The sequence below is a fragment of the Oreochromis aureus genome, linkage group 13 (genome assembly GCF_013358895.1).
Source record: "Oreochromis aureus strain Israel breed Guangdong linkage group 13, ZZ_aureus, whole genome shotgun sequence".
Taxonomy (NCBI): Eukaryota; Metazoa; Chordata; class Actinopteri; order Cichliformes; family Cichlidae; genus Oreochromis; species Oreochromis aureus.
In genome coordinates, this window is record NC_052954.1 from 16,170,188 (window position 1) to 16,194,014 (window position 23,827).

At 39.0% G+C, this 23,827-nt stretch overlaps 4 protein-coding genes across 5 annotated transcripts; 1 reads left to right on the forward strand and 3 right to left on the reverse strand.

The window, feature by feature from the left end:
- Positions 1-2,818: 2,818 nt before the first annotated feature.
- Positions 2,819-7,102, reverse strand: echs1 (enoyl CoA hydratase, short chain, 1, mitochondrial). Its single transcript, XM_031742947.2, has 8 exons — positions 6,940-7,102; positions 5,171-5,368; positions 4,942-5,069; positions 4,561-4,660; positions 3,944-4,048; positions 3,557-3,676; positions 3,398-3,465; positions 2,819-3,287 (listed from the first exon to the last, which is right to left on the reverse strand). The coding sequence occupies exons 1-8, from the start codon at positions 7,028-7,030 to the stop codon at positions 3,222-3,224; spliced, it is 876 nt and encodes a 291-aa protein (XP_031598807.1). The 5' UTR covers positions 7,031-7,102; the 3' UTR covers positions 2,819-3,221.
- A 3,108-nt stretch (positions 7,103-10,210) lies between these two features.
- Positions 10,211-10,717, forward strand: sprn (shadow of prion protein). The gene has a single exon (XM_031742920.1). It carries the CDS (start codon positions 10,211-10,213, stop codon positions 10,715-10,717), a length of 507 nt encoding a protein of 168 aa, XP_031598780.1.
- A 1,170-nt stretch (positions 10,718-11,887) lies between these two features.
- On the reverse strand, positions 11,888-16,322 carry mtg1 (mitochondrial ribosome-associated GTPase 1). The gene is made up of 11 exons (XM_031742876.2): positions 16,068-16,322; positions 15,902-15,966; positions 14,595-14,699; positions 14,429-14,515; positions 14,270-14,326; positions 13,824-13,914; positions 13,670-13,731; positions 13,468-13,564; positions 13,260-13,341; positions 13,048-13,160; positions 11,888-12,150 (listed from the first exon to the last, which is right to left on the reverse strand). Exons 1-11 carry the CDS (start codon positions 16,168-16,170, stop codon positions 12,053-12,055), a joined length of 960 nt encoding a protein of 319 aa, XP_031598736.1. The 5' UTR covers positions 16,171-16,322; the 3' UTR covers positions 11,888-12,052.
- Positions 16,323-17,218: 896 nt separating this feature from the next.
- LOC116322734 (peroxisomal N(1)-acetyl-spermine/spermidine oxidase) lies at positions 17,219-22,988 on the reverse strand. 2 transcript variants are annotated; one of them, XM_039621840.1, is made up of 11 exons: positions 22,750-22,988; positions 22,213-22,412; positions 20,026-20,202; positions 19,539-19,669; positions 19,241-19,428; positions 18,880-19,058; positions 18,560-18,729; positions 18,289-18,374; positions 18,060-18,172; positions 17,825-17,979; positions 17,219-17,721 (listed from the first exon to the last, which is right to left on the reverse strand). In XM_039621840.1, exons 2-11 carry the CDS (start codon positions 22,364-22,366, stop codon positions 17,569-17,571), a joined length of 1,506 nt encoding a protein of 501 aa, XP_039477774.1. In that variant the 5' UTR covers positions 22,367-22,412; positions 22,750-22,988; the 3' UTR covers positions 17,219-17,568. The 2 variants fall into 2 exon arrangements, with proteins under 2 accessions (XP_039477774.1, XP_031598747.2); XM_031742887.2 differs by lacking the exon at positions 22,750-22,988 and having other exon boundaries at positions 22,213-22,425.
- Between the last annotated feature and the right edge of the window lie 839 nt (positions 22,989-23,827).

The following is a 23,827-nucleotide window of genomic DNA, read 5'->3' on the forward strand; positions in this document are numbered from 1 at the left end:
CCAAGAATGTGAGATAATGAAAATATTTGTACGATGAAAACCACACTCCACCCGGCTTGTTTCATCTAGCCAGAAATGCTCTCAGCTGGATGAAAAGAAAAATGCTGAGGAATCCTTTCCATGACCGCAGAGCCAGCCCGGTGCTGATCTGCATATAAAAAGGCTTTCTAAAAAGTAAAGTCACGGTTGCAGGCTTGTGGGCTTTTACACAGAATTTACAGATGCTGGTAATAATGCACCGAAGAAACACTGGCGCTTTATTGCTCGCTTTTAATCTGCAAACAAATATCCACGATCTGCATTTATCTCATATCCAAGTAAAGGACTATATAAATTCTTATGTTTTGCTTTCGTTAACTAGCTATAACCTTACCTTTTAAGTTTGTATGTAACTTCTCATGAGAAAATATTGCTTTGCTTACTAAATGCAGCTGCCTGAATTTCAATGCATGCAAACGGATTTTATGAGAATATAACGCGGACATAAAAGCGTAGATATCCGGGCATGACTGGCACTGCTGCACTGCTGTTTAGGAAGATAAGAGTTTTTGGGGGGCTGCTGAGCAGGAGAAAAGGCCCTTTGCGGGAGTCAGGCCTGTCTGCCAGACTTGAGAGCCCCTTCACCCTCCCCGGACCCACGCTGCTCTCTCTTTATTCCGGCTTCTTTAAATGAGTTTATCACGCTACGAGGGTCCACGCTGCCAAAATGTAACGTTTTGCTTCCTTTGTCTGCGAAGAGCCTCAATTGAGTCTACATTTATTATTTTGACCTTTCGGTAGCCTCAAAGAGGGGTTTCTTTTCGGGCCCTCTCTGCGGACTTTTGTGCTTCCCCGCGGAGAGAAGAGACCAGTTTTTTCACCCCCCTCTCCTTTTTAAAGGTTTGTTTCAAGGGGCTGACAAGAAAGCAAGCTCCAGGGGAATATTGAATAAAAAAATCAATTAGGACACGGACTTGTGGAGATATGGGGCACCGCCGTGTGAAGATCAGAGAGAAAGAAGGTGCCTCCTGATGACTGGAGCGGCAAAAGAAAGTGCGCACTAACCAAATTTGTTCTGGTGTTTTCTTTGAAGTGAAAATTATGGGTTTATGTGGCCCCGAAAATCCTCACTCAATAGGTGATGGGGAACTCTTATCTTATCTATAGTTTTTTTATAGTTGTTTTTTAACTTTAACTTTTTGCATGCTTGCTGCCGAGATTTGCAGTGCTTATCAGTAATTTACAGAGGTGGCAAGAGCATCCAAATATCAATAATATCGATACCAACGCTGGTATTGGACTCATACTATACATGATCGATACATTTTCTCCTAGCATCTAAGTTCTTTATATAAGTGTGTTAAATTTTTATTTCCTTTGATGGAAATGAAGAAAAAACTTGCTCTATGAAAAAATATCTGAACCTTATTGTGTTGTCTGTCCCATCTATTTTATTTATAACCTGTAGCACATTTAAAAAACCCATAACATTTGGATGTTATAAAAAAGTTTCAAAATATAAGGTGTATTTTGTTGGGTTATTATTGTGGAAAGCTAAAATCACATTGATTTAATGGTCATTAAAATGCGTTCAAAATTTGGCAAACTGGTAATGATTCACTCCTTTTCCTTTATAAGCTCCCTTCATAAGTTAAAAATATCACCATGGGCATCAGAAATACTGGTCCTGTATCTACTTGGTATCAGTCATCGCAAAATTTGGAGTATGGCACAGAGCTAGTAATTTAAGAAGAGAAAAAAAAGACAGCTGACACTTTATCCCAAGCCCGATGCAAACGACACCATTTATTTTGAATAAAGATATAGTGTTACATTTTTCTGCAGATTGATCATATCGAATATATAAAACCCAGACTTGTATTTTAGTGACTTCATAGCAATGAATTTGACCTTACTTCTCCAGCTCGGGGTCTCTGTCGGTCCTGTTGGCCGACCAGAGGACTTTCTGGCCATGTCACGTTTCCCTGCACTTGTTTACAGCGCAAGAGGGCCATCTAGCGGTCTGAAGGCCACATTCCCATGATGTGACTCTCCTGTTCGACCACATCCCAAAGGTGCTGTAGTGGATTGAGATGTGGTGCCTATGGAGGTGATTAGGCTACAGTAAATTCAAGGTTATTTTCAAGAAACCAGTTTGAGAGGATCTGAGCTTTGTGACATGGAGTGTTATCCTGCTGGAAGCAGCCATCAGAAGACTAGTATACCTTGGTCCTAAAGGGATGGAAATGGGGAGTGGTCTCCTGCTACTGCGGCCAATCTTCTTCAAGGTTTGATATGAACACTCAAATTTGTAACATAAACAAAAACTGCTGCTTAGTTCCTGTAACAGAGTGCTAAATTAAGCATTTGAATGTACCGTTAGTAGGTGCAATAACCTGTCGCTTTTTATTAATATCTTTTAATACTCTCAGTTTATACTTTTGATATTGTGTATTTATAACCAAGTGTCTGTTCTTGTAACTTCTCTTACCTCCTATAAAAAAAGAAAAGAAAAAAAAATCCATCTCTGTGAGAAATGCAAAAAGTTTCCAGTATAGATGCGCTGCTCAGTTTGAGCTTCAGCAGGTGCTCTCTTGCCTGAAGGCACTGGGTTGCTGCCACGTGACTGGTTGATGAGATATTTTTGTATTAATGAGCAGTGGAACCTGTGTACCTAACAAAGCAGCTGGTAAGCATGTGCTTTGTTAGCATGTTACAAATCAGCCCCTGCTTGCCAATAAGCAAATGCGATGTTTATGAAGGTTCACTTGATAAAAAAGGTGTTATGGAATAAACTAATGTGTTTACGAGTGAATAATTAATAAAGTCTTCCCATGTCTTCTTGCCTTTAGAGTCACTCCCAGGGTTTATTTGTAAAATGTACAGAATAACTTGCCTACAAAATACAAATGTTTGATAAATGAAAAGGCAAAGTCAGTACATGTCACATGCCCTACACCACCTGTTACACACTGACTATAATCACAGATATCAAATCATATTCACATTCAGCCCCCTTGCACCCAAACTCCATTTGATTTTGATGCTGATCCTCGTCAGATGGGGCTTCAGTGAGAAAGACACTCTTGTGCACTCACATGGTGGCAAATCCTAGTCCCAGCAGCTGGCAAATTCCAATAATCCTGGATTTTTGCATCACTCAGGATATTACACACAAGGAAGTGAGCCACTGCTATCATAAAACTTTGTGTTCTTGACCGTGGTCTTGATCTGCTCCTTTTCTAATTGTCCTGGAAACTGGCCTTTCTCTTCTCCACAAAGGCAGTCATGCCTTCTTTACGGTCATCCTGTAGGGAAGGGAAAAACAAAAAAAACAAAACAAAAGCAGATCATGGATTGATTATTAAAATCTGACTCCACTGTTTTCACTTAATCCCATATTAGTTCTTCTACTCACCGTTGCAAATGTAGCGTGGAATAAGCGCTTTTCCAAGCGATTTCCCTCAGCTAGAGTCAGTTCAAAAGCTGCCGTCACACAGAAGATGAGTCAGAGAAAACATCCAACATATTCAGCTCAGTCGGTTTAAAAATATTTAGTCTTTTAAAATGTGCATACCTGCATTAACAGCCTCTTTAGCCATAGCGGACACGAGTTTGGAGTTGGCAGCAATCTTCTCTCCACATTTTACGGCTTCAGACACCAGCTGCTCCACGGGATAAACTTTACTCACCAAACCTAAGAAACACAAAGATACACAGTTGAGAACAATAAATATAATATGTCAGTTTATTTGCCACACTATTCATGTCACATTTTTGTTTATAAGCAGGCTCTGTGCAGTTAAGCTTTGCTGTTATCCAGGTACAGAACTATTCAGTACCCTCCTGTATGTAAAAGTACCAAAACCACAATCTAAAAATAATCTTTTTTAAGAAAAGGTTGTTAATATAAAGCAGAAACTTGTAGAACCTTAAGCACCTTTGCAGTGCTAATTGTCATTACCTGATTGCTTTGCCTCTTGAGCACCAATCCTGTCCCCTGTTAGTACCATTTCCATCGCCAGGGATTTGCCCACTGCACGCGTCAGCCTCTGGGTGCCACCCGCCCCTACAGGCAGAGAGAAGTTAAGGTGCCAATAAACCCGCCTCAGTGATGTCATCACACAGATACAGCCATTTATACTTGTTAAGGTGCAAAAAGCTACTGCCGTATTCTCCTACGCAATAGGTGTTGCCACTCAGACAATATCGCGTCATACATGCTGATAAGGAAGAGAACAAGTTAAAACCAGAAGCCAAGACTTTGTCGAGTTTTTTCTTTGCATAGTTTTTTCCACAAATTCAAACAATTTTCAATTTTTAAACAATTCCAACATCTTCCTCTGTGTGTCAGTATGTCTGTGCAGGATTCTCATTAAAATGGCACAGCAGGCCAATGCGCTATAAAGATTGTGACTCGCGACACAGGATGCGATGTGAAAACTGACACATGCGGCCTACAACTTAAGTGACGCAATGAGCAGAAAAGCTTTACAATTGACTGCTCAAAAAGCCAGCCTCTAGTAAAGAGGTGCAGTTTAACAGGAAGAAAAGTACAGTAATCCATAAATTAGACTTTACCAGGAATGGTCCCCAGCAGGATTTCTGGTTGGCCAAACTGAGCCTTCTCCCCGGCGTAGATGATGTCACACATCATCGCAAGCTCACACCCTCCACCGAGCTGAAAGAGCAGAATGCACGTTTGGATGATACAACTGAACATATTACTTCTGTTGTCCTTAGTTTTAACAATGATGCCCCTCTACAGTGTGACATCCACTTTCTGAGCCTCGAAACTGTCCTGCAAAGAGCCCAACCAAGAACGCTTGGATTTTTGAAGAATTAAAAACAGCTACCAACCCGACCTCATCCCCCACTCATCAACAGTAACAAGCCTACATGAAAATCCCAAACTGAAAACAAGCAAACAAAAAAAACAAAAAACAAAAACTTGAAACCTACAGCAAATCCATTGACAGCTGCTATCACAGGCTTTTTCACCGTGGAGACTCTGTTCCAGTGAGCCAGGAAGTTTCCACCGTAACACTCCTGGAAGGTTCGATTCTGCATCTCTTTAATGTCGGCTCCAGCTGCAAAAAAGTCCACACCAAACTCAAGTTCACTTAAACAGCTTTACATGCGTTTAAAAAGGAGGAAATCTGCAAATACAAGGACAGAAAAAAGTCCTCACCAGCAAAGGCCTTTTCGCTGCCTGTGATGACGACAGCGCCGACGTCTCCATCAGCTTCAAACGCATCCAGCGCCTGTCCCACCTCCTTCATCAGCCCGTCGCACAGAGCATTGAGAGCCTTAGGTCGGTTCAGCTGAATGAAACCCACGTTTTTCTTCTCGCCTCGCTTTTCCACCAAAATATACTCATAGTTACCACCTGTATGAAGCCAAAAATCAACATTAACACTGATTTTAAAACTTCCAATGTAACTTGTGCTGTTATTGTCCTCGTTTTGCTTTTTAATACTTTATTTAGAAAGTATTTTATAAAAATACAGCAAAAACAACACAAAAAAGAAAAAGGGAGACCTGCCCACTCCTAAACTAGACTGGCTAACTGAGAATTTTTGAGCAAATAACTACCCTGTTCTCATGTGAACTCAATGGGACATCACACTCTTTATACTGAGGCAAGATAAAAGCTTTAATGTCTGATCTGACTACCCTGGACATTTAATTCCTCATGTGTAGCTGCATGGGATAAGATCAAGGCTGCAGCTCATGCTCAAGTTATCATCATAAGAAAAACACTGATATCAAAAGTCAAGGTTAATTATTCAAGAAACAGTTAAGGATTAACACCAACAGCCTAGTAGTATGGCTTCAGACAGTGAGCAAAGTTACAGCATTTATTTGTGTTAAATGTTCAAATTACTCTGCACCTTTAACCTGGTATTTAGAGCTAGAGTCTCATTAAACTGAGGCTCACGTCTTTCAGGACAAACACAAAGAAGTACCAGAAGATTTTGATCCACCATGCAATACCAAACGGAGAGAATGCGATTGGCAACAAGTTAATTTTTCAGCATAACAAGGACATGGATTGGCTTCCCCAGATCTTAAACCTCTGCATTATTGAAACAGTGTGGGATTATCTTGACAGCGAACAGAGCAAAAAAGGGAACAACATCCAGCTTTGAATGTCCTTCAAAAAGCCTGGAGAACTCTTCCTGAAGACTACTTAAAGAAATGACAGTAAAGCTGCCCTGAAGAACAAAGGTGATCACACCAAATACTGAATATGCAGTAAGAATTGTTTTCTCCTACCTACTTGTATGTTTCAACAGATTTTTCCACCCATTTACCAATTTCCTAGCAAAATATACACGAATGAGGGCTGCCAAAACTTTTGCACAGTCCTGTATGTGCAGAGAGTTATTATGGACTTATGACCGTCAGATCTGCACAAATCCGTTAAAAATCCAACGACTTTGCGATTGTCTATAACAGGCTGTTAGTGAATGATCGCTCACTGTGTTGTGTAATTCAAAAATGGCTCTCTTCTTGTGTGAGCCAAATTCCACCAGGTCACATAAACTTCAAACAAAGTCATCAGAAAATAAATGTAAAAAAATAGTAGCAATAATAATAATTGCAAAGACTAAACGGTCAGCATTGCCCACTTTTTCATGCGCCTGATTTTTGTCTTCATTTAAAAAACGCCTTGAAATAGACATCACCTGGAAGATGCCACGTTCAGATTCCCTTTGTAAACCGCACACAACACAACATTAACAAAACTGGGAACATTTTCTCACATCTAAGCTCTGTAAACAAAGTCCTTGCGATGCAAAAAAAACCCCAATAACATAAACTGTTGCCCTAAACTTGAGGTCGTTGCACAGACAGTGACGCAGGTTTTTGACATTGTAGCAGCTGTTGGTGCAGCTGCAACGAATTGACCCCTGCAGACACGGTGGAGCTTAAACCACAAACACACAAAAACACCTGAGCTGTAGAGACGAGCTGCGGATAGCACGGCCGGGGCAGCTCGGTAGGGCTTCAGCAGCGAAGCAGCACTTCTGCAGAGGAAGGCCATGACAGCAGACTGGACGTCAGAGAAGTTGCTACGGGAGCAGCTAGCAGCTCTCGCTCGCCTCCTGTCGGTTCTTATTTGTTGGTGTTGTCCATGAACGAGCACGTGACAGAAACTCGCGCTACCGCCGCCTGCTGTCTGCGGAGGTGAAATATATTTTATTCTGCATACGTGATGAAATATCCCTGTCCTCTCCATCATTTTCCTGTTTTTGCACAAAATTGATATATTATTATAAGTCAGGGATGTCAAACATAAGGCTAGAATAGAATAGGCCAGGGAAATACTCCAATCCGCCCACTGGATGGTTTTGCACCATATGAAGGAGGGCATAGATTTTGGACTTTTAACTTCTATTTTAAAAAACAAAGACCTAATTCAAAGACAATAAGCATTGACAAGCTTTTCTGTAATTTTACACATTTATTTATTCGTTCTGGCACATTTCTTTAATTTACTACAGTAGCTTTTCATATAGAAAAGCTTATAGAATAATCACATAGAAAAACGTCTTTTGCTTATAGCCTATTAATTTGAATTAATATGTATTTAAACGTATCTACAGAAAGGGGAAAGTCAGAGTTCATGAGATCATATAGAGATATACCTTTGTACTTTCATATATAAACAGAGGAAATACACCAGTTTTACTTTCTATATAAATAAGATCGCGAAATCATTTTTAAAACTAATATTAAAAACATTAAATATAAACTAAGATTATAAAAATGCCTATGAAAAATTATTGAAGTCAGCATAACAATATTTGATGCTCAGATGTTTCTGTGAGCGTGCTGCGCGCTCTCGCATCCGTCTGATGGAACAAGCCTGCGCCGTACACGACAATCCCCCCCATCTTTCCTCCGAGTACCAACCCATTAACAGGCTTAACAACACCAGGGAATAAAGGTAAGACTGTTTTGATGTAGCGTGTAACCTGGGTGTATAAATCCAATATATAATTATGATTTTTTTTAAATCGATGATCAGGCTGTAACATGAAAGCGCTAATTTATGAGAATGTACAAGACAAACAAACAGGATGCGTTTTGCATTTCTATATATATGACAATTTGTTTTTTATGTAAAAGGACAAGTTTTAAGATATGGAAAATATATTATCGAAGATATTTTTTTAATCTTTGAAAACAGTGGCCCAGTTTCCTGCTAGAAGCCAGCCATGCATTACAAACGATGGCCTATTACCACCAACAAACACGCCATATTATTATTTTTTTGCCTTTTATTTATAACCCTCCATTTTATGAATATTATTGCATGTAGTCTCACTGCAGGCTGAGACCGAAATGCAATTTTCTTTGCTGAGCATATTTCGGTTTAAACTGTTCCACTCTAATGGAGAGGGGAGTGATGTGCAACAGAAGCACTGAGCATTAAAAGGACACATCAATTTTTTGGGGTCAGTAACATAGACAGTGCTGTCTATCCACATTAGCTGGTATTTTTTAAAACACACAAACATATGGTGTTTTTCTAACATCATACAAAAATAATCAGTGCACAGAAGTCATTCAGAAGTACATAGAGCTGTTTCCTCAAAAGCCGTGCTACTGGAAATAAAAATAAGAATCCTTCACACTCCCAGCAAATTTATGGTACACACACACACACACACACACACATATATATATATATATATATATATATATATATATATATATATATATATATGTGTGTGTGTGTGTATGTATGTCTTTAGCTTAATGAGGTCAAGATTAACTACAACTGATAGATTCTCTTTGCCAGCACAAAAAGGATTTGTTTGACACTTAGTGGATTGCCCAATACTTAGAACAATGGCAAAGGCAAAAAACTCAGTGAGGATCTAAGGAGAACTGTAGATTTACACAAGTAAGGAAGGTGTTTTAGAGCTATTTCTATTAAAAAACCATGGCAATTCCAAGATCATCTGTTCAAATGTAAGTATAACTTATTCAGATATGTCAGCACTTTGCCAAGGTTTGGTAGAAGACCCATGCTGTCTAATGAGAGGAAATTGGTTAGGGTGTTCAGGGAAAATCAAGGAACCACCAAAGCTCAAGCCTCCCATGAAGTGGAAACTGCTGGAACACCAGTGTGCCTGTCCACAGTGAAGCGACATTGTCATGGACTGAGATGGTGCCGACCAAGAATGAAGCCCCTTGTCCTATATCAGCACCTTCAAGCTTGATTGAAATTTGTAGCTGCCCATATCAACAAGTCAAATGCCTTCTGGAGAAAAGGTTTATGGTCAGACAAGAGAAAGGTTGATATTTGGTCATAATGACAAGAGGTCAAGCATGGTGGTGGTAGCATCATGCTGTGGGGCTGTTTTGCTGCCAGTGGTACATTCCACAAAGTGGATGCAGTAATAAAGAAACTGGTTTTGTAATGGATAAAGCCGGCTAACATTAAGTTTCTGGAATGACCTTCCCAAAGCCTTGACCTCAACCCTTTTTGGACTAGACTTAAAAGCTGGGTCTGTGCCAGGAAACCAATCAATTTAAATCAGGGGTGTCAAGCTCCAGGCCTCGAGGGCCGGTGTCCTGCAGGTTTTAGATGTGTCCTTGATCCAACACAGCTGATTTAAATGGCTAAATTACCTCCTCAACATGTCTTGAAGTTCTCCAGAGGCCTGGTAATAAACTAATCATTTGATTCAGGTGCGTTGACCCAGGGTGATTATCTAAAACCTGCAGGACACCGGCCCTTGAGGCCTGGAGTTCGACACCCCTGATTTAAATGAACTTTGCCAATTCTTCTAACAAGAGTGGTCAAATATGCAGCCATGATTATGCCAGAATCTTGTTAATGGCTACCAAAAGCATCTGGTTGAGGTGCTACTTGCTATGGGACATGTAACTAAATATTAGTGGGTATGTGTGTACATATTGTATGTATAATTTTGACCCTGTGTGGATGAAAGTAAATTCAAAATAAGTTAAAACTTGTGCACCCAATTCTTCACTTTTAAAATCATGAAAGACGTATGCTGTATAATCACTTCAGTCTAGAAAAAGAGCAGCCCAAAGAAATCATTAAAAGCCCCGAATTACCATGATGACTGTATATGCAAACTGACAAAAACTTCCTATATATTTACAAAACAGACAAAATATTTTCTAAGTCCATATTTGACCACTGCATCAAAGGTTTAGCCATGCCACCAAAGGAAGGTTCAAGATGTGCCTGCTTGCTTCATCGTGTCCTCTTCCTGTACAGATGTCTGGGATGAACCAGGTGGTTGCAACATGCTGGACTTGCCTCCTGCTCTCTGCCTTCCTGTTTGAGCCCACGCTGTGTAAAGGCGGACGTGGAGGGTCCAGGGGTTCCTCTCGAGGGTCGCCCTCCCGCAGCTCCACAGCAGGGACCTACAGGGGAGGAGGTGCTTACGGCGGGACCCGCTCTCGCTTCAGGGTGGCCGGACGGACGTCACCGGTGAGGGTGGCAAGCGCAGCAGCAGCAGGGGCAGCAGTGGCGTTAACGGCAGATAAATGGTACGCATCTGCCTACCGACGCAGCAACACAGACAACTCGGAGGAAGAGCTGGATTACTACAACAGGACCAATTACTTTGATGCTCTAATGTCAGGCTCTACTCAAAATGGATCTTTTTTCTCTAAAGTAGTTTCTGTCATTATCACAATGTTTTCCCCAAAATATGGACTCTTGATGGACAGTATACTGTAGATATTTGGGTGATTTGTAGGATACATTTGTGATTGGATCTAGAACCGAGGTTCCATCCAGGTTATGATTATAATGCGGAGGACTGACTGGAACCTGCGCGGATAAGACCAGTTAGAGCGGCCACACAGGAGCAGAACAAAACAATCACAAAAACATCACTGTACTGTACTTTTTACAGTTTTTCCAACCGGCGAACAACAGGCTGCGTTACCAGCTCAGTATTCATGGGGACATTTCACCTCTCAGACTTTACCTCTGCATATATAACAGAAACTACTGTCAATTTCCACCCCTAAAGCTTAAATCTTAGTATTTCACTGAAGAACATATCAGCAAAATGCCAATGACTCTTCGGAGTCTAACCGAGCTGCTTTCTGCCAATTTTCACTACTGCCAAATTAAAAAATATATACTTTTAATAATATGCACAAAATAAAAAGTGACCTGTACTGCAGCTCTGTACAAATGAGAGAATCTATCTGTATGCAAAAGCAGACCTGTGTATTAATATAAAGTTTGGACTTGCTGCAGTTCATATAAAATACAGAAATACAGATTATCAGTTACTTTATAACGTTTAATTAACTGAAAGGGACCTGGCACCAGCAGTTTCTCAACCCTGAATTTAAACAGTATTAGTAATTTTTCTCTGAAATATGGACTTATTTATTTTACAGAGGAAAATACGTGTTTTTGTTCAGCTTCCAACCTCAACCAATGCAACACGTTTCACTTCATTCTTTCTACAATAATTATGCTTTGATTTAAAGAATAAGTAAGAGTGCTATGCTTTGGGACAGCTAGTTTTCCACAATCGTCTTCGCATTCTGAACAGTTCACACTCTTTTTTAATAACACCTGAAATTCAGCTGAGATCTGTGATCATGACATGGATGAGAGGCAAACCTACTGCTGCTCTCAAGAGCGACCGGTGTCTCTGAAAGGTTTTCATGGTGTTTACATCTTCCAAGAAAAAAAAAAAAAAAATCTACCTACAGAAGACACTCAGGAGCAACAGACTGTTCCACATTTACAAGTGCACTCTATTATGTGCTACACGGATGTACATAATAATTAAAGAGTTTGTTATCACTGTCTTTATGCCAATAAATATCCTGTTTACACCACCCTGGATATCTGTCTCATGTATCCTACAAGCAAAACTGAGAATGACTATTTAATAAATGTCTTTTATTTACAAATCATACAGGAGTCTGGTCACTTTTTACATCATCCACAAGCCCAAAAAACTGCAGTATCAGTGCAGACACAGACTACATGGTCTTGAAGAGATCCAGAAACAGTTTTTAGTTATCATCGGTAAAATGACTCGGATCAGTCGAGCATTACTTGACCCAGCTCTCCTTTCCTGAAGGCTCTTATGAAATCATATGCTGCTGCTGTGTAGTTTGGTATTGTGATGGTAACATTTCCTGAAAGAGACAAGGAAAAAAAGGGATTGAACCGTTAAAAGAGAAAAGTGCAACAAACCATGAGGATTGCCCCTGAATGAAGGCAAGTAGTTCCAAAAAAGTACTGCAGTAGGTTAAACTGCTGATTAAAGCTAATATATGATCATCCAGTCACTTGATGCATTAAGCATGAAGACATGATGAAGACCACCTACTTAAATTCAAACTGAGCATGAGCATGGGCAAGAAAGTTGACTTAAGTGACTTAAGTGGTTGTGCCACTGATCTGAGCTGGCGTTAATATTTCAGAAAGTTCTGATCTAAAGGGATTTTCACCCCTCAGCCATCTCCAAGGTTTACAGAGAATGGCCAGAAAAAGGGAAAATATCCAGTGAGTGGCAGTTCTTTGGGTGAAAATGCTTTTGTTGATGCCAGAGTTGATGGTCAGGCTGCTTTGAGCTGACAGGAAGGAATGTTGAACACACATCACATGAAATGTTGAAGCAGATGGGCTACAGTGGCAGAAGACCACACAGTGACCCACAGTCTTCAAATCTTGACTCAGTAATAGTAACTAAGGAAGTGGCCAGCTGCAGTCACTTTTATTTTTCAGGAATAGTAAGATTTTTTTTTTTCTTTAGAAAACACATGTATTTGCTTTTCAAGTTAAATTAGAGGTTTTGTACTACTTTTAAATATAAAAATTATTTATTTAAGGCTCCTGCCTGCAGACTTGTTTTTTTATCCCCATTTCAAGCCTTCGTGCTAAACTACAAAGCTGCTAGCAACACAGACAAGGCAGTGATATCAATTTTGTTCCCAGTAAAGAAGCAAATAAATAAAATAAAATGACAGATAAATAAATCATTAATTACACTGTACATAGCAGTAGTATGCGTAGGATGAGCAGTGTCTTACCCACTCCAGTAATCGCTTTGACCCGCTGAGTTTTTCCAAGTTTTACAGCAATGCGTTTGAGGACATGCTGGATGTCGTCACTAGGCTCTTGAAGATCATATTTCTCCACATAACTGCACACAAACACGTCTATACAGTAAACATTCAAGAGAAAGCTAAATTTTTTTTAAAAAATGCACATGAACACAATATAGGAGAAAGAAAAGTTCCACCTGAACTTTCCTAGTCTGTTCAGAGAATAGAGTAAGTAGTCAGCGATGATGTCTTCACCCACTAAATGGTCCAGTATAGTTCCTGCAGAAAAAAAGATTTCAAATCATTCTGTATAAACAAGAAATCCAACTATTCAGAAAACAAAATAATTTTATCATATATACAAACTGACAATAATTATGTTAGGGGAAAAAATATTCTGCATACCACATAAGGCCAGCTTCATGCCTGTTTCAACACTCTCAATTTTAGGAGGCAAGACTCCAGGTGTGTCTAACAGGTACATTATGGGCCGCTCACACACCTGAGGACAGCAGCAGTTATAAACACTGAAAGGTTGATCAGACCATCAAAAAAAACCCAAACCCATCAAAACACAAACAAAGGCAAACACATTCTCCACACACACCTGAATTTTAGTGAGGACCGCTTTGGTTATTCCTGGTTCCCCACCTACTCGAGATGCACGACCTGAAATTAGTGTACAAGTGCAACACTTGTTAACGAGGAGGTGAAAGTTATACTGAAATCTCCAAGTCAAACCACAGCTTTTCTGTATTTACCCTTTTTTAGGTTTGTTCTTCTCAACGAGTTAATAAGAGACGACTTCCCAACATTGGGCACTCCAATCACCATCAGGCAGTAATTTGTATTCTGAAAGTTTAACCAGGTTAATGTGGTCGCATTTTAAATACAAAACATGCAGTAAGAAAATGTAACATTAAAAGAAAACTAATTTCTTCAACATAATAGAAATTGGTGAGTAATTTGCTTCCATATTTGTAGCTTTAAGATATCCAAGGAGGGACATGTCACTATTTTATAGGCACTACTCACAGCATGGTGAGGGTATGAGTGCAATTTTTATAGTTTTGTGGCACTTTTTCTGGACATACCTCATATCTTGTGCAAGAAATTGAATTTGAGGTTGTATAGAAGCAGTGAGGATATATGTTCTCTGCCACAGTGCACTAAAACAATATAGTTTAACAGTCCAGAGTGAATGTACCTCCTCTCTGTTAAAGCGTGGTTTGCTTGCAATAATATCCATCACCATTGGCACCAGCTAAAGAAAAGAAGACAGAATTAGTTTGCACATCTGTGCTCATAACTTTTGCAACTTTTTAGCTGTGTAGCAAACTGCTGCAAACAGTAAAATGTTTACTACCTTTTTGATGTTGTCGTCTCTCTGCTTTAAGCAGTCTGTGAAGAGAACATGTGTCATCCCTTCTTTTTCTAGCTTCTTCAGGATTCTCTGCAGAGTAAATGTAGCTGTAGTACAGTAAAATGCTGCTGACATGCAACTCTGCCAAAGCTGCTGCAAGAATTTGTACCTGCTTGTTGGACAGATCAGCGAGGTCCATCTTGTTGAGAATTAGCAAATGTGGTTTGGCACTCAGTGTGTCCTGAAACACCGGGTTTCTTCCAGAGAATGGGATGTTTTTAAAGTTAAGGCTTCACAGGGCTCCTCCAGTTTTCTTTCTAAAACGAGTACACTTTCTATATATCAAATTATCACCTGACCACATGCTATTTTTGAAATTCAAACACACATAGAGTACTTAGTAGAGGACTAGAAACACCTGCCTTGCTCAGATGGTAAACAAACTCTGAACTAAACTAAACCACTTTCTACATAATTTAGTTGTTATCTTGCCAAAATCGTGCATAGATAAATATATTATTCGTGTAGTTATGGCTGTTTTTTTATTTTTTAAATCAGCTCATGTGCATCTCCCAGATCAGTTCACAGTGATGCACCTTCTATTGTGACAACTATACACCATGTTTATTGGCATAATAGTGAAAACTCTCTGTCTCTCCTGTAGCTCTTTCTTTAAGTAAAGTTTAAAAGGTTACTCCGAATCACAAAGCAATGTGCTTTTTTCTTCCCTGTTTTATTTTCCTGCTGTGCCTTAAAAAGGTTGCTTCTACAATGAAAATACTTAACATGGTGCATAGAGTACCTTTTGCACAAAATGTTCTTATTCTTAAGAGTTTCTCTTAAGGATTAAAAAAGGTGATAAAATCCATATACACTGTTAATGTTTATATCAATGTGCTCTTTTTTTCTTATGTGACCTTGTCTCCTGTCCTTCAATATATTTAAGAAAATCAAAAATAGAAAAAAACTCACTACCTATATACACCATTTTTTCCCATTTCAAAGTAAAAGCTTAATTGTTGTCAAAGGTTTAATTGCTACGTTGTCTATAAAAGAATTTGTTTTTAAGAGTGTATAGATTGTCTATACATCATAACCCATCATATCCTCTGATGATGCAGAGGTAAGAGCTTTTTTATAAAAAAAAATAAACAAATAAATAAAAATATTCAGGCTTAAAATTAAAATAGAAAAAAATTACACCAATACAAAAGTTTTTTCACCCTAAAATTATGCCAAAAATGTCTCATCGATTATTAAGGTATTGGTTAACAAAATAACACAGAAAAAAAGTCCAAATATCAACAATAAAAGCTATGACAGCTGGCGTCTTGCAGCACCCACCAGAAAATACGGTTTTTATTAGAATTTTGATACAATTAAATATAACACTGTTTTTTTGTTGTTGTTGTTGTTGTTTTTTGTTTTTTTTAAAAGATGATGCTGTTTTATGGTGTGATATAATAAAAAGGATATTCTGGCATCGTGTATTTCTATGATGCAGTCCACACTCTTCAGGTTGGCTCTCATCTGTTTTAGTCCTACAAAGAACAAATTATTTCAGCAACTATGTGATCAAGAAATGACCTCACACACCAGATTACCTGCTTTACAAAAGCCAATGTAAAGCCGAAGCTGTCACCTTTAGCCATGTGTCCGGGGAACCAGTGAGCCACTTCCCGTCCGCCAAAGTCGAAAACGGTTCTGAACTTGTCGACATGACGAAGTGCCTGGTACAGTTTCATGCTATTTACCCAAATATGTATACACTGTCCTTCATTTGTTTTAACAAAACGCTTACTTTGACTCAACTGGGTGCACTAAACAGGAGTGGACATGTGTCTCACTGTTTACATCCCGACTCGAATCTTCCGTCAAACGGTTTTTTGTTCCGGCATGAAGACGACTTCTTCTACTTTTTTCAGGTTCGTATAACTTACTACTGCCCCCTGCAGGAACGCCTGAGCTGGGCAGAAACGCTTCCGTGTCCTTGAATAAAAACTGATGACGGTGTCAAAGATGGTGGTAGGGAGATGAAAAAAGCTTTTAAAACCCCTGTTTTGGTACAGACTTTAGGCTCTATTTGATTCTCCCAACAAATCACCCACATCCACGTTTAAATACAATTTCTTTATAAAATTTTGCAAATTTACGCACCATAACAATATTCTTAGTATTAAGCAACATCTCCATCTTATAAACATTTGGTCTCAACCTAAAATACACAGGCATTTTTGTTTTTGCAACTTAAAATGACTACATTCAAATAAGTAATGATGGTCATCTCCAAGTTTCCCTAATCTACAAAGTTCACATAAACATTTAGTACATATAACTCCATAAAATCTGCCCATAATGACTGGGATACCACTAACACCGCATCTAAACCTTTTCCAGATAACACAAAATAGAAACTACACAAATTTTATTCCAGTTTGATCTATTGTTTAAATAAGTAAGTAATTTATTGGAAACACTATTATTAAACATTTTGGAATTCCAATTTTGTCTTTTCTACTGCATCTAAAGTCTTCTTCCTATGATGATGATGCAGCCTTTATTTGTCACTTGCAGTTGTCTGCAGCGAAATTGGACCTCTTCCGACCATGCATTCATTACACAAACATCACATCGGGGAAACAGCTCTGTCTCTGAGTTTGCTTAAACAGCTAAAAAGTTTTAAAGCTGTTCTAGCATTTTTGACTTGAAGCACCTCGTAATATTTACCTTAAAACACATCATGTCAGGAGATGTGCTTAGTTTCTAAAAAATTAAATTCACAAAAAACCAATCCACTAGAAAATACAGTTTATTCATAGTTAATTAAAATCAGTCCAAACGCAACAATTCGAGTTTGCAAAAGGAAAGTTCAGTCAGTCATCGTCAGTCCTCAAATGACAAATTTGCATAGTCAATATTAACAACCATTATTCATGTCAACACATCATTATTCTACACATTGTGTGGGTTGCCTGTACTGGTTGAAAGTACCAGTGAGGCCCATTAAACATCCTTAAATCAGCAGCAAGCCTTCATATTCACTCTGATTTTCATTGTTTTAAAATAATGTAACACACATCAAAAGTGAAGTACATTTTTATATTATAGTAAATTTGAGCATTTTACTGTCAAAGAGCAATTTTTTAAAACTTTGACTTTGGAAACTCAGAAGGAGTAATGAGTGAGTAGTGTGAGATAAGTCTATCAGCTTCTCTCCACCCGGTGAGAACAGCTCCATGGACGGTCGAGAAGTAGCAGTGATGAGTCGCCTCTCCAGCGAACAACACCTGTAGGGGCTGAAAGAGGCAAATTAAAAAGAAGTGTTAGACCTTTAATGATGTTTCTGGTGGTTTGAGTGCTCAGGGCACATGTTTGAGTGTGAATATAATATGTAGCTACTTGTGATTTTGATCCTTTTGGTGGAAGCGGCTCCATCAAGTTGTCCAGATCCTGCTCTGAACAGCCTTTTCCAAGATTACTGTAGGATCCACACGTCCACGGGTCGTGAAACCACTGGGAGCGCAGGATTCTCCTTGGGGTGATGATGGGGTTCCCTAAACATGCAAAAGTAACAAAAAATATCTTTCTAAAATGACTTTCGGAAGATAGAAACTAATGATCTGTCTGGACTCACCTGTAAACCTGCGAATAAGCTGTGTGATGGCATCTGTGACCTGCTGTTCAGACAGTGTTTCCATGTACTCTGACTCATGTCCAGAAATCCAGCCACATAGAAGGTGGCCGTACCTGAAGGTTAAACCAGAGACAGAACTACACTCTTAATTTATGAATTAGCATGTTTTTTACCACTCAGTGCAAATCTAAAATCCTGGGCAAGCATTGTCATTTCGTGAGCAGTTGACCTTTCAGTGGGTTTGAGCACAGTGAAGCCAAACAACTTCTTTATCCAGGATGATTGCACATCTGGCACCTGGTCCACCACAGCATCCTGAAGTATGAAAAGGGATTAAACAGACATTCAAGAGTTTGCAAAAGAATCTAACAACCAGAATAAACCTACAAACATTTTGAAACAGAGATATGAGCTGATGTACTCCTGTTTAAATCATAAGATTAAACACAGCTGCAGAACATGCAGGGTATCATAAAGAGTATGCCTTTATGAAATCTCACCTCATCTTCCCACACGAAGAAGATGACCTCACAGTCAGCATCCCACCACGGTGAATCAAACTCCACAAATATTTTATTGTTTGTCCCAAAACCCAGCCTCTGGACGGAGTGCAGCTTGTGCAGAGGGAGAGGAGGATGGAACATGGTTGAGTGGTGCTTCTTCAAGTATCCTGACAAAAAGAGAACAACTTTAAATTCACTGAGCCTCAATGTGGAAGTACCTGTTTTTGTGACCCTGTGTGAATAAGGGAGCATTTATTAAGTAATAAAACCTTCATACACTGAGGTATAAATCAGCATTATATGCGTGTGAAACTTACCGAGCGGTACGGTGACTATAACGTGATCAGCGACAAGCTTCTGGCCATCATCACACTCAACCATCACAGTCTCTGCGCTCTTTGCGCTGGTCCAGTTGACACAGCGCACAGGCTTATTGTAGGTCACTAAACCAGCGGGGAGCTCTGCCATCAAGTTCTGGGTTAGACCTTCATAGCCACTGTACAAAAAAAGGACATAACTTTTAAGTCATATATGCTGCAACAATTTACTGAGTTAAATTTAATATTGCATTAATTAACAGGTTGACTAATATACCAAGATAATAATTAAGACTGACTATTTGCTTGTTTGCCCTAACAAGATAAATGCTTGGTTTTGCACAGCGTCAGGAGTACGAACCCTGGGAATGTACAGTCCAGTCCAGGTAGAGTCTTGTATACGCCAAAGGCCCCCATGCTGACCTCATCCATGGTGTGAGTCCCATTGACACAGCACTCAACCTTCAGCATGTTACTGATCACACAGAGTCGCAGAGATCTGGTGGCTTCATCAACATCTTTCCATTTCTCTGCTGCATGCTGTTGCACCTACACCAGATAACAAGCAAAGAAACACACCCACAATTCATGTGAGAATCTAGATGCCACTAATGGATTACAACTGATTGCAGAGGACAAAAACACAGCCAGAAATGTACCTGTGCCCGTAAGAAATCTCCCACACTGGGCCAGGGTTCTCCTCTTTGACTCTGAAAATCGGAACTTTCATTTATCAGCTCCAAAAACAATTTCTGAGCAGGTAAGATGTCCTCAGCGTTCAGCTCCCGACCTGCAGATGTTACACAAGAACACTGGTCAGGAAAATCTAGACTTCTCTACATTTTTTTTTAACCTCTCCTCCAGTTTAGAGCTCTTCTCAAATGCTGGTTTCACACTTTATCTTCCCATTCAATAAAGATGACCAAGAAAGATTTAGTACGCTCTGAATCTTTTAAATTAATTTAAAATCCATTTGCTCCATGACGTCATCCCCATAAAAAGAAGGGAATTCTCTACTCCTCATGGACTTTTTCACTCTTTAACTACGTACCTTCCCAGCCCCAGTAATTAGGTTAGGCGTAAGACTAATCAAAACTTTACTAATCTACAAAAAAAAAAAAACACTTTATAAAAACATCCTTGAACCTGAACTGCTGAAGAATCTGGGAACCCAAGGAAGATGGCCTCCGACATCCAAGGCCTGGTTCTCCGGCTTGAGGGCTTCTGGATCCAAAAGCCCATACTGACGGGCCAGACAAAACACCGGGTTCTCCTCACACGGCCCGTGGATCCAGTTTGCTCCTATCTCGACAATTTTATCACCTACAGGTAAAAAGATTTTGACCAGAAGCAGAGAAGGAAACAACTTTTAATAATTAGACTATATACTGTATACCCTTGCCATGCTGTTGTTGTATTAGAGCTGCATGGCAAGGGTATAGGGTATAGGCAAGGGTTGGCTGGACAACCAATCAGCCTACTGTTTTAATAACCACAAGATCCAATATATTGTTACACAGGAACAGGTTTTAATTGTATTTCTATTTTTTTTTTAATGTGTCTAGTTTCTTCTACACCATGTTGTATATTGTTGAATGCATTTTGTCCTAAGAGACAACAGTAGTGAGATTAGTTAACACAGTAGTATCATTTACAGACCTTGGTGTCATGATCCCGAGTCTCTAACCCAATGTTCTGAGTTTATTCTTAAAGTGTTTTTCTTATGTATGAATTCCTTTGTTCTTTTAATTATGTTTTAGGTTTTTGCGCTGAAGTTATAGTTTCTTAATTTTGTCTTTGAAGTCCTGCCTCCTTTTGTTAAATCTCTGTCTCTGTTTGGTGCTCTATTATTTGCTGGTGTTGTCCCAAAAAGTGATCGTCAGCCAAATACATATATATCTCTATCTATACATATCTCTATATATATCTATATCTATATCTATATCTATATCTATATACATACATATCAAAGAAATGGCCTGTTTTTCAAGTATCTTCATGACTCTACCTTTACCTATTTTACTTTACTTTACCTACCTACCTCTACCTATTGTACCTACATATATAAAATATCTAGTTCTTTTCGGGCCCTGAAAATATGTATTCAAACTGATGGAAACATGGCAGCAGTTCGTCTGCTTTTATAAATTAGACTGCTATTATATAACAGTGATGTTAATTTTGCTTCCCTCTTAGCCAGATTGCTCCTGAAAAACTAATTTTTATGGTAAATGAGAGTTGTTACTCAGAGAAATATAGCAAATATAACAGTTTGCCAAAAACTGATCGCAGCTTCTACCTTGAGATAGGAATATTCTTTCTGGCTCAAAATGACTTGATATCATTAATTAGCGCTATATTTGACATGTTTTTGACCAACAAAACCAACAAGTCATTTCTGAAAAAGTTAAAATTCCTGCAATCACTTTTTGGTAAATAAATGACAAAGATAGGGGGAGGAATTGATACGGCACAGTATCGATAAACTAAAATACTCTGGGGATGCTATGAATAATCTCACCTTATAGAAGGCAACCTTTCTGTTGTAGTCTGACTTGGATTGAGTCCAATCACTCTAGGAGAGATTGTTGAAGGTTTCATATAATAGCTGTCTAATTTATAAATGCATGTTTCCATCGGTTTGAATGAGGCTTTGTCAGTTAGCACAAATCGAGGGGACTCAACCAGCTGCCAGTTGATTGTAATCTAGTTATATTCCTATAGAACAGAAAGGCTACTGAACTCAAATGTAACAGTTAAATATTAATTTCTGTTAAATGTGGCTTTCAATCATTTATCACTCTTAGTTACTGTATTATCAAAAGCATATTGAATGTCATTACCAACTTGATCCAGTCAGTTGCAGAATGGTAGCAGCATATTGCTCCACATTATTTGCATCTTGTATTTTGAACAGTTTACAGCACTAAGGCTTCTTTCTTTACTTCGCTTCCCTCTCTTACGAATCCTGTATATAGGTCCGCAAAACCTTTGCCACACACCACTTTATGATGCTTGGAGGAGCTATACATTAAGGTTATGCAATGTGTAAGTTTCTGCCAGACTTCAGCTCATTATACAGCTGTGCTATAAGGTGTTATAACGTAGTATCCAAAGTCGTTCTATCATATCCCTGGCATGCATCTGTATGCTGCGATTTTACTTTAGCTCATGCAATCACATCCAACATGAACTTGTAGTGCGAGGAAATAAAAAAAAACTTTACACTGTTGCTTGCCATCATGAGAAGAAAATGTATTTTTGTAATTTGCGGAAACGAGAATTAAAAGAACTGCAGTTTGACTGAAAAAGCCCTAAGTGCACGTTACTCACCGATCCTTCCTGTTTTTATTCGTCCTCCGCTTCTTCCTGTCGCCTCCAGTATCCGCACATGATGAAAACCAGCTTTTACCAGTTTCTGTGCTGCTGCTATGCCAGCTATCCCACATCCTATTATCACTACTTTCGCGTCCCTGTGTCCACCCATGTCTGGCAACAATGGTGAACCGCAGCTGCGTCCTTTCTCTGTGGAGCTAAAAAAAAAAAAAAAACCCCGCTGCGAACAAAAATTCTTCCGGTCAAGATTTTCAAAATAAAGTCAATTTTCCGTTTTTCCTTAGAAAGCTTGACTATATGGAAAGTTATTCTCGCCATTATAAATAAAATACATTGAAAATATGAAAAATAAATAGGATTTTCATTTTTTTTTATCAATAAGCCAAAATTTCAGGTTATTTCAAAATTTTAACTTAATAACTTAAAATTTCAAGTTATTTTCTCTCTTTTGTCCTCATAAGTTTCAGTTAGTAATTCAAAATTTTGAGATACCCATGTTGAAACTTGGTAGGATGTGTATATGCGCTCACTCACATATACACAGCTGGGTTTTGACTTCTTTTCTTCTGCTTTGGAAATAAGCCAAAAGGTGCATGTAAATAAATGCTTGAGGTCAACCATCCAAAGCATCAGACGATGCACAAGAGACGTGAAAAGAGAGTTTCAGGAAGGGTGGAGTGGCTGGAAGACAGCAGCAAGAGTGAAAAGAAAGGTTTACAAGGTGGTAATAAGATTTGCTATGATGCATGGCAGGGGTGGGGGAACTCTAGGCCTCAAGGGCTGGTGTCCTGCAGGTTTTTTGATGTGTCCTTAATCCAACACACATCCAACATGTCTTGAAGTTCTCCAGAGGCCTGGTAATGAACTAATCATTTGACTCAGGTGTGTTGACCCAGGGTGATATCTAAAACCTGCAGGACACCGGCCCTTGAGGCCCGGAGTTCCCCCATCCCTGATGTATGGTTTGGAAGCAGTGGCAAGAACAAGAAACAGGAGCTGGATGGCAAAGTTGAAGATGCAAAGTGTTTCTAAGGAGTGGTCACTTCTCCAAAAAAAGCTTTGCTGCATAGGGACAGATGAGCTGACAGAAGAAAAGTTTGCATGCCTCGCTATAGCTGATCACATGACATCACCTTATATATTCATAGAGAGCTACTTTATTTGTCTTTAGTGGCTTTCTTAAATAAAATACACTTCATTACACATTGAGTATTTTATTTGGTGACTTTGAGGAAATGTATTTGTATTTCCAAAAAACAAAGACCTCACTTGTCAGTTAATAACTAAAGTTGTATCCTTACTGCAGTTTCTCAGTATTGAACTTCAGAGTATTAGAGAACACAGACAGTGTATGTTCAAACAGATGACTCACATCAAGGTTCTTATAGTTAGCTGGTATTTTGATCTATATAACATACTAACATTTTCATTTCAAATGACAGAAAGCCTGAAACGCCTGGGTGCCCTAGAATGCACCTGGATCCTGGTAATCCTGGTTTATGATTAACCTTGGTGCTTCTAGTACAGAAGAGAAAAACACCTTTGCTGAGGTGCAAGTGAGAAAGTTCCTGCTCTCTTTATGCATAAACCAATAAAGACAAGAGTATTTGGT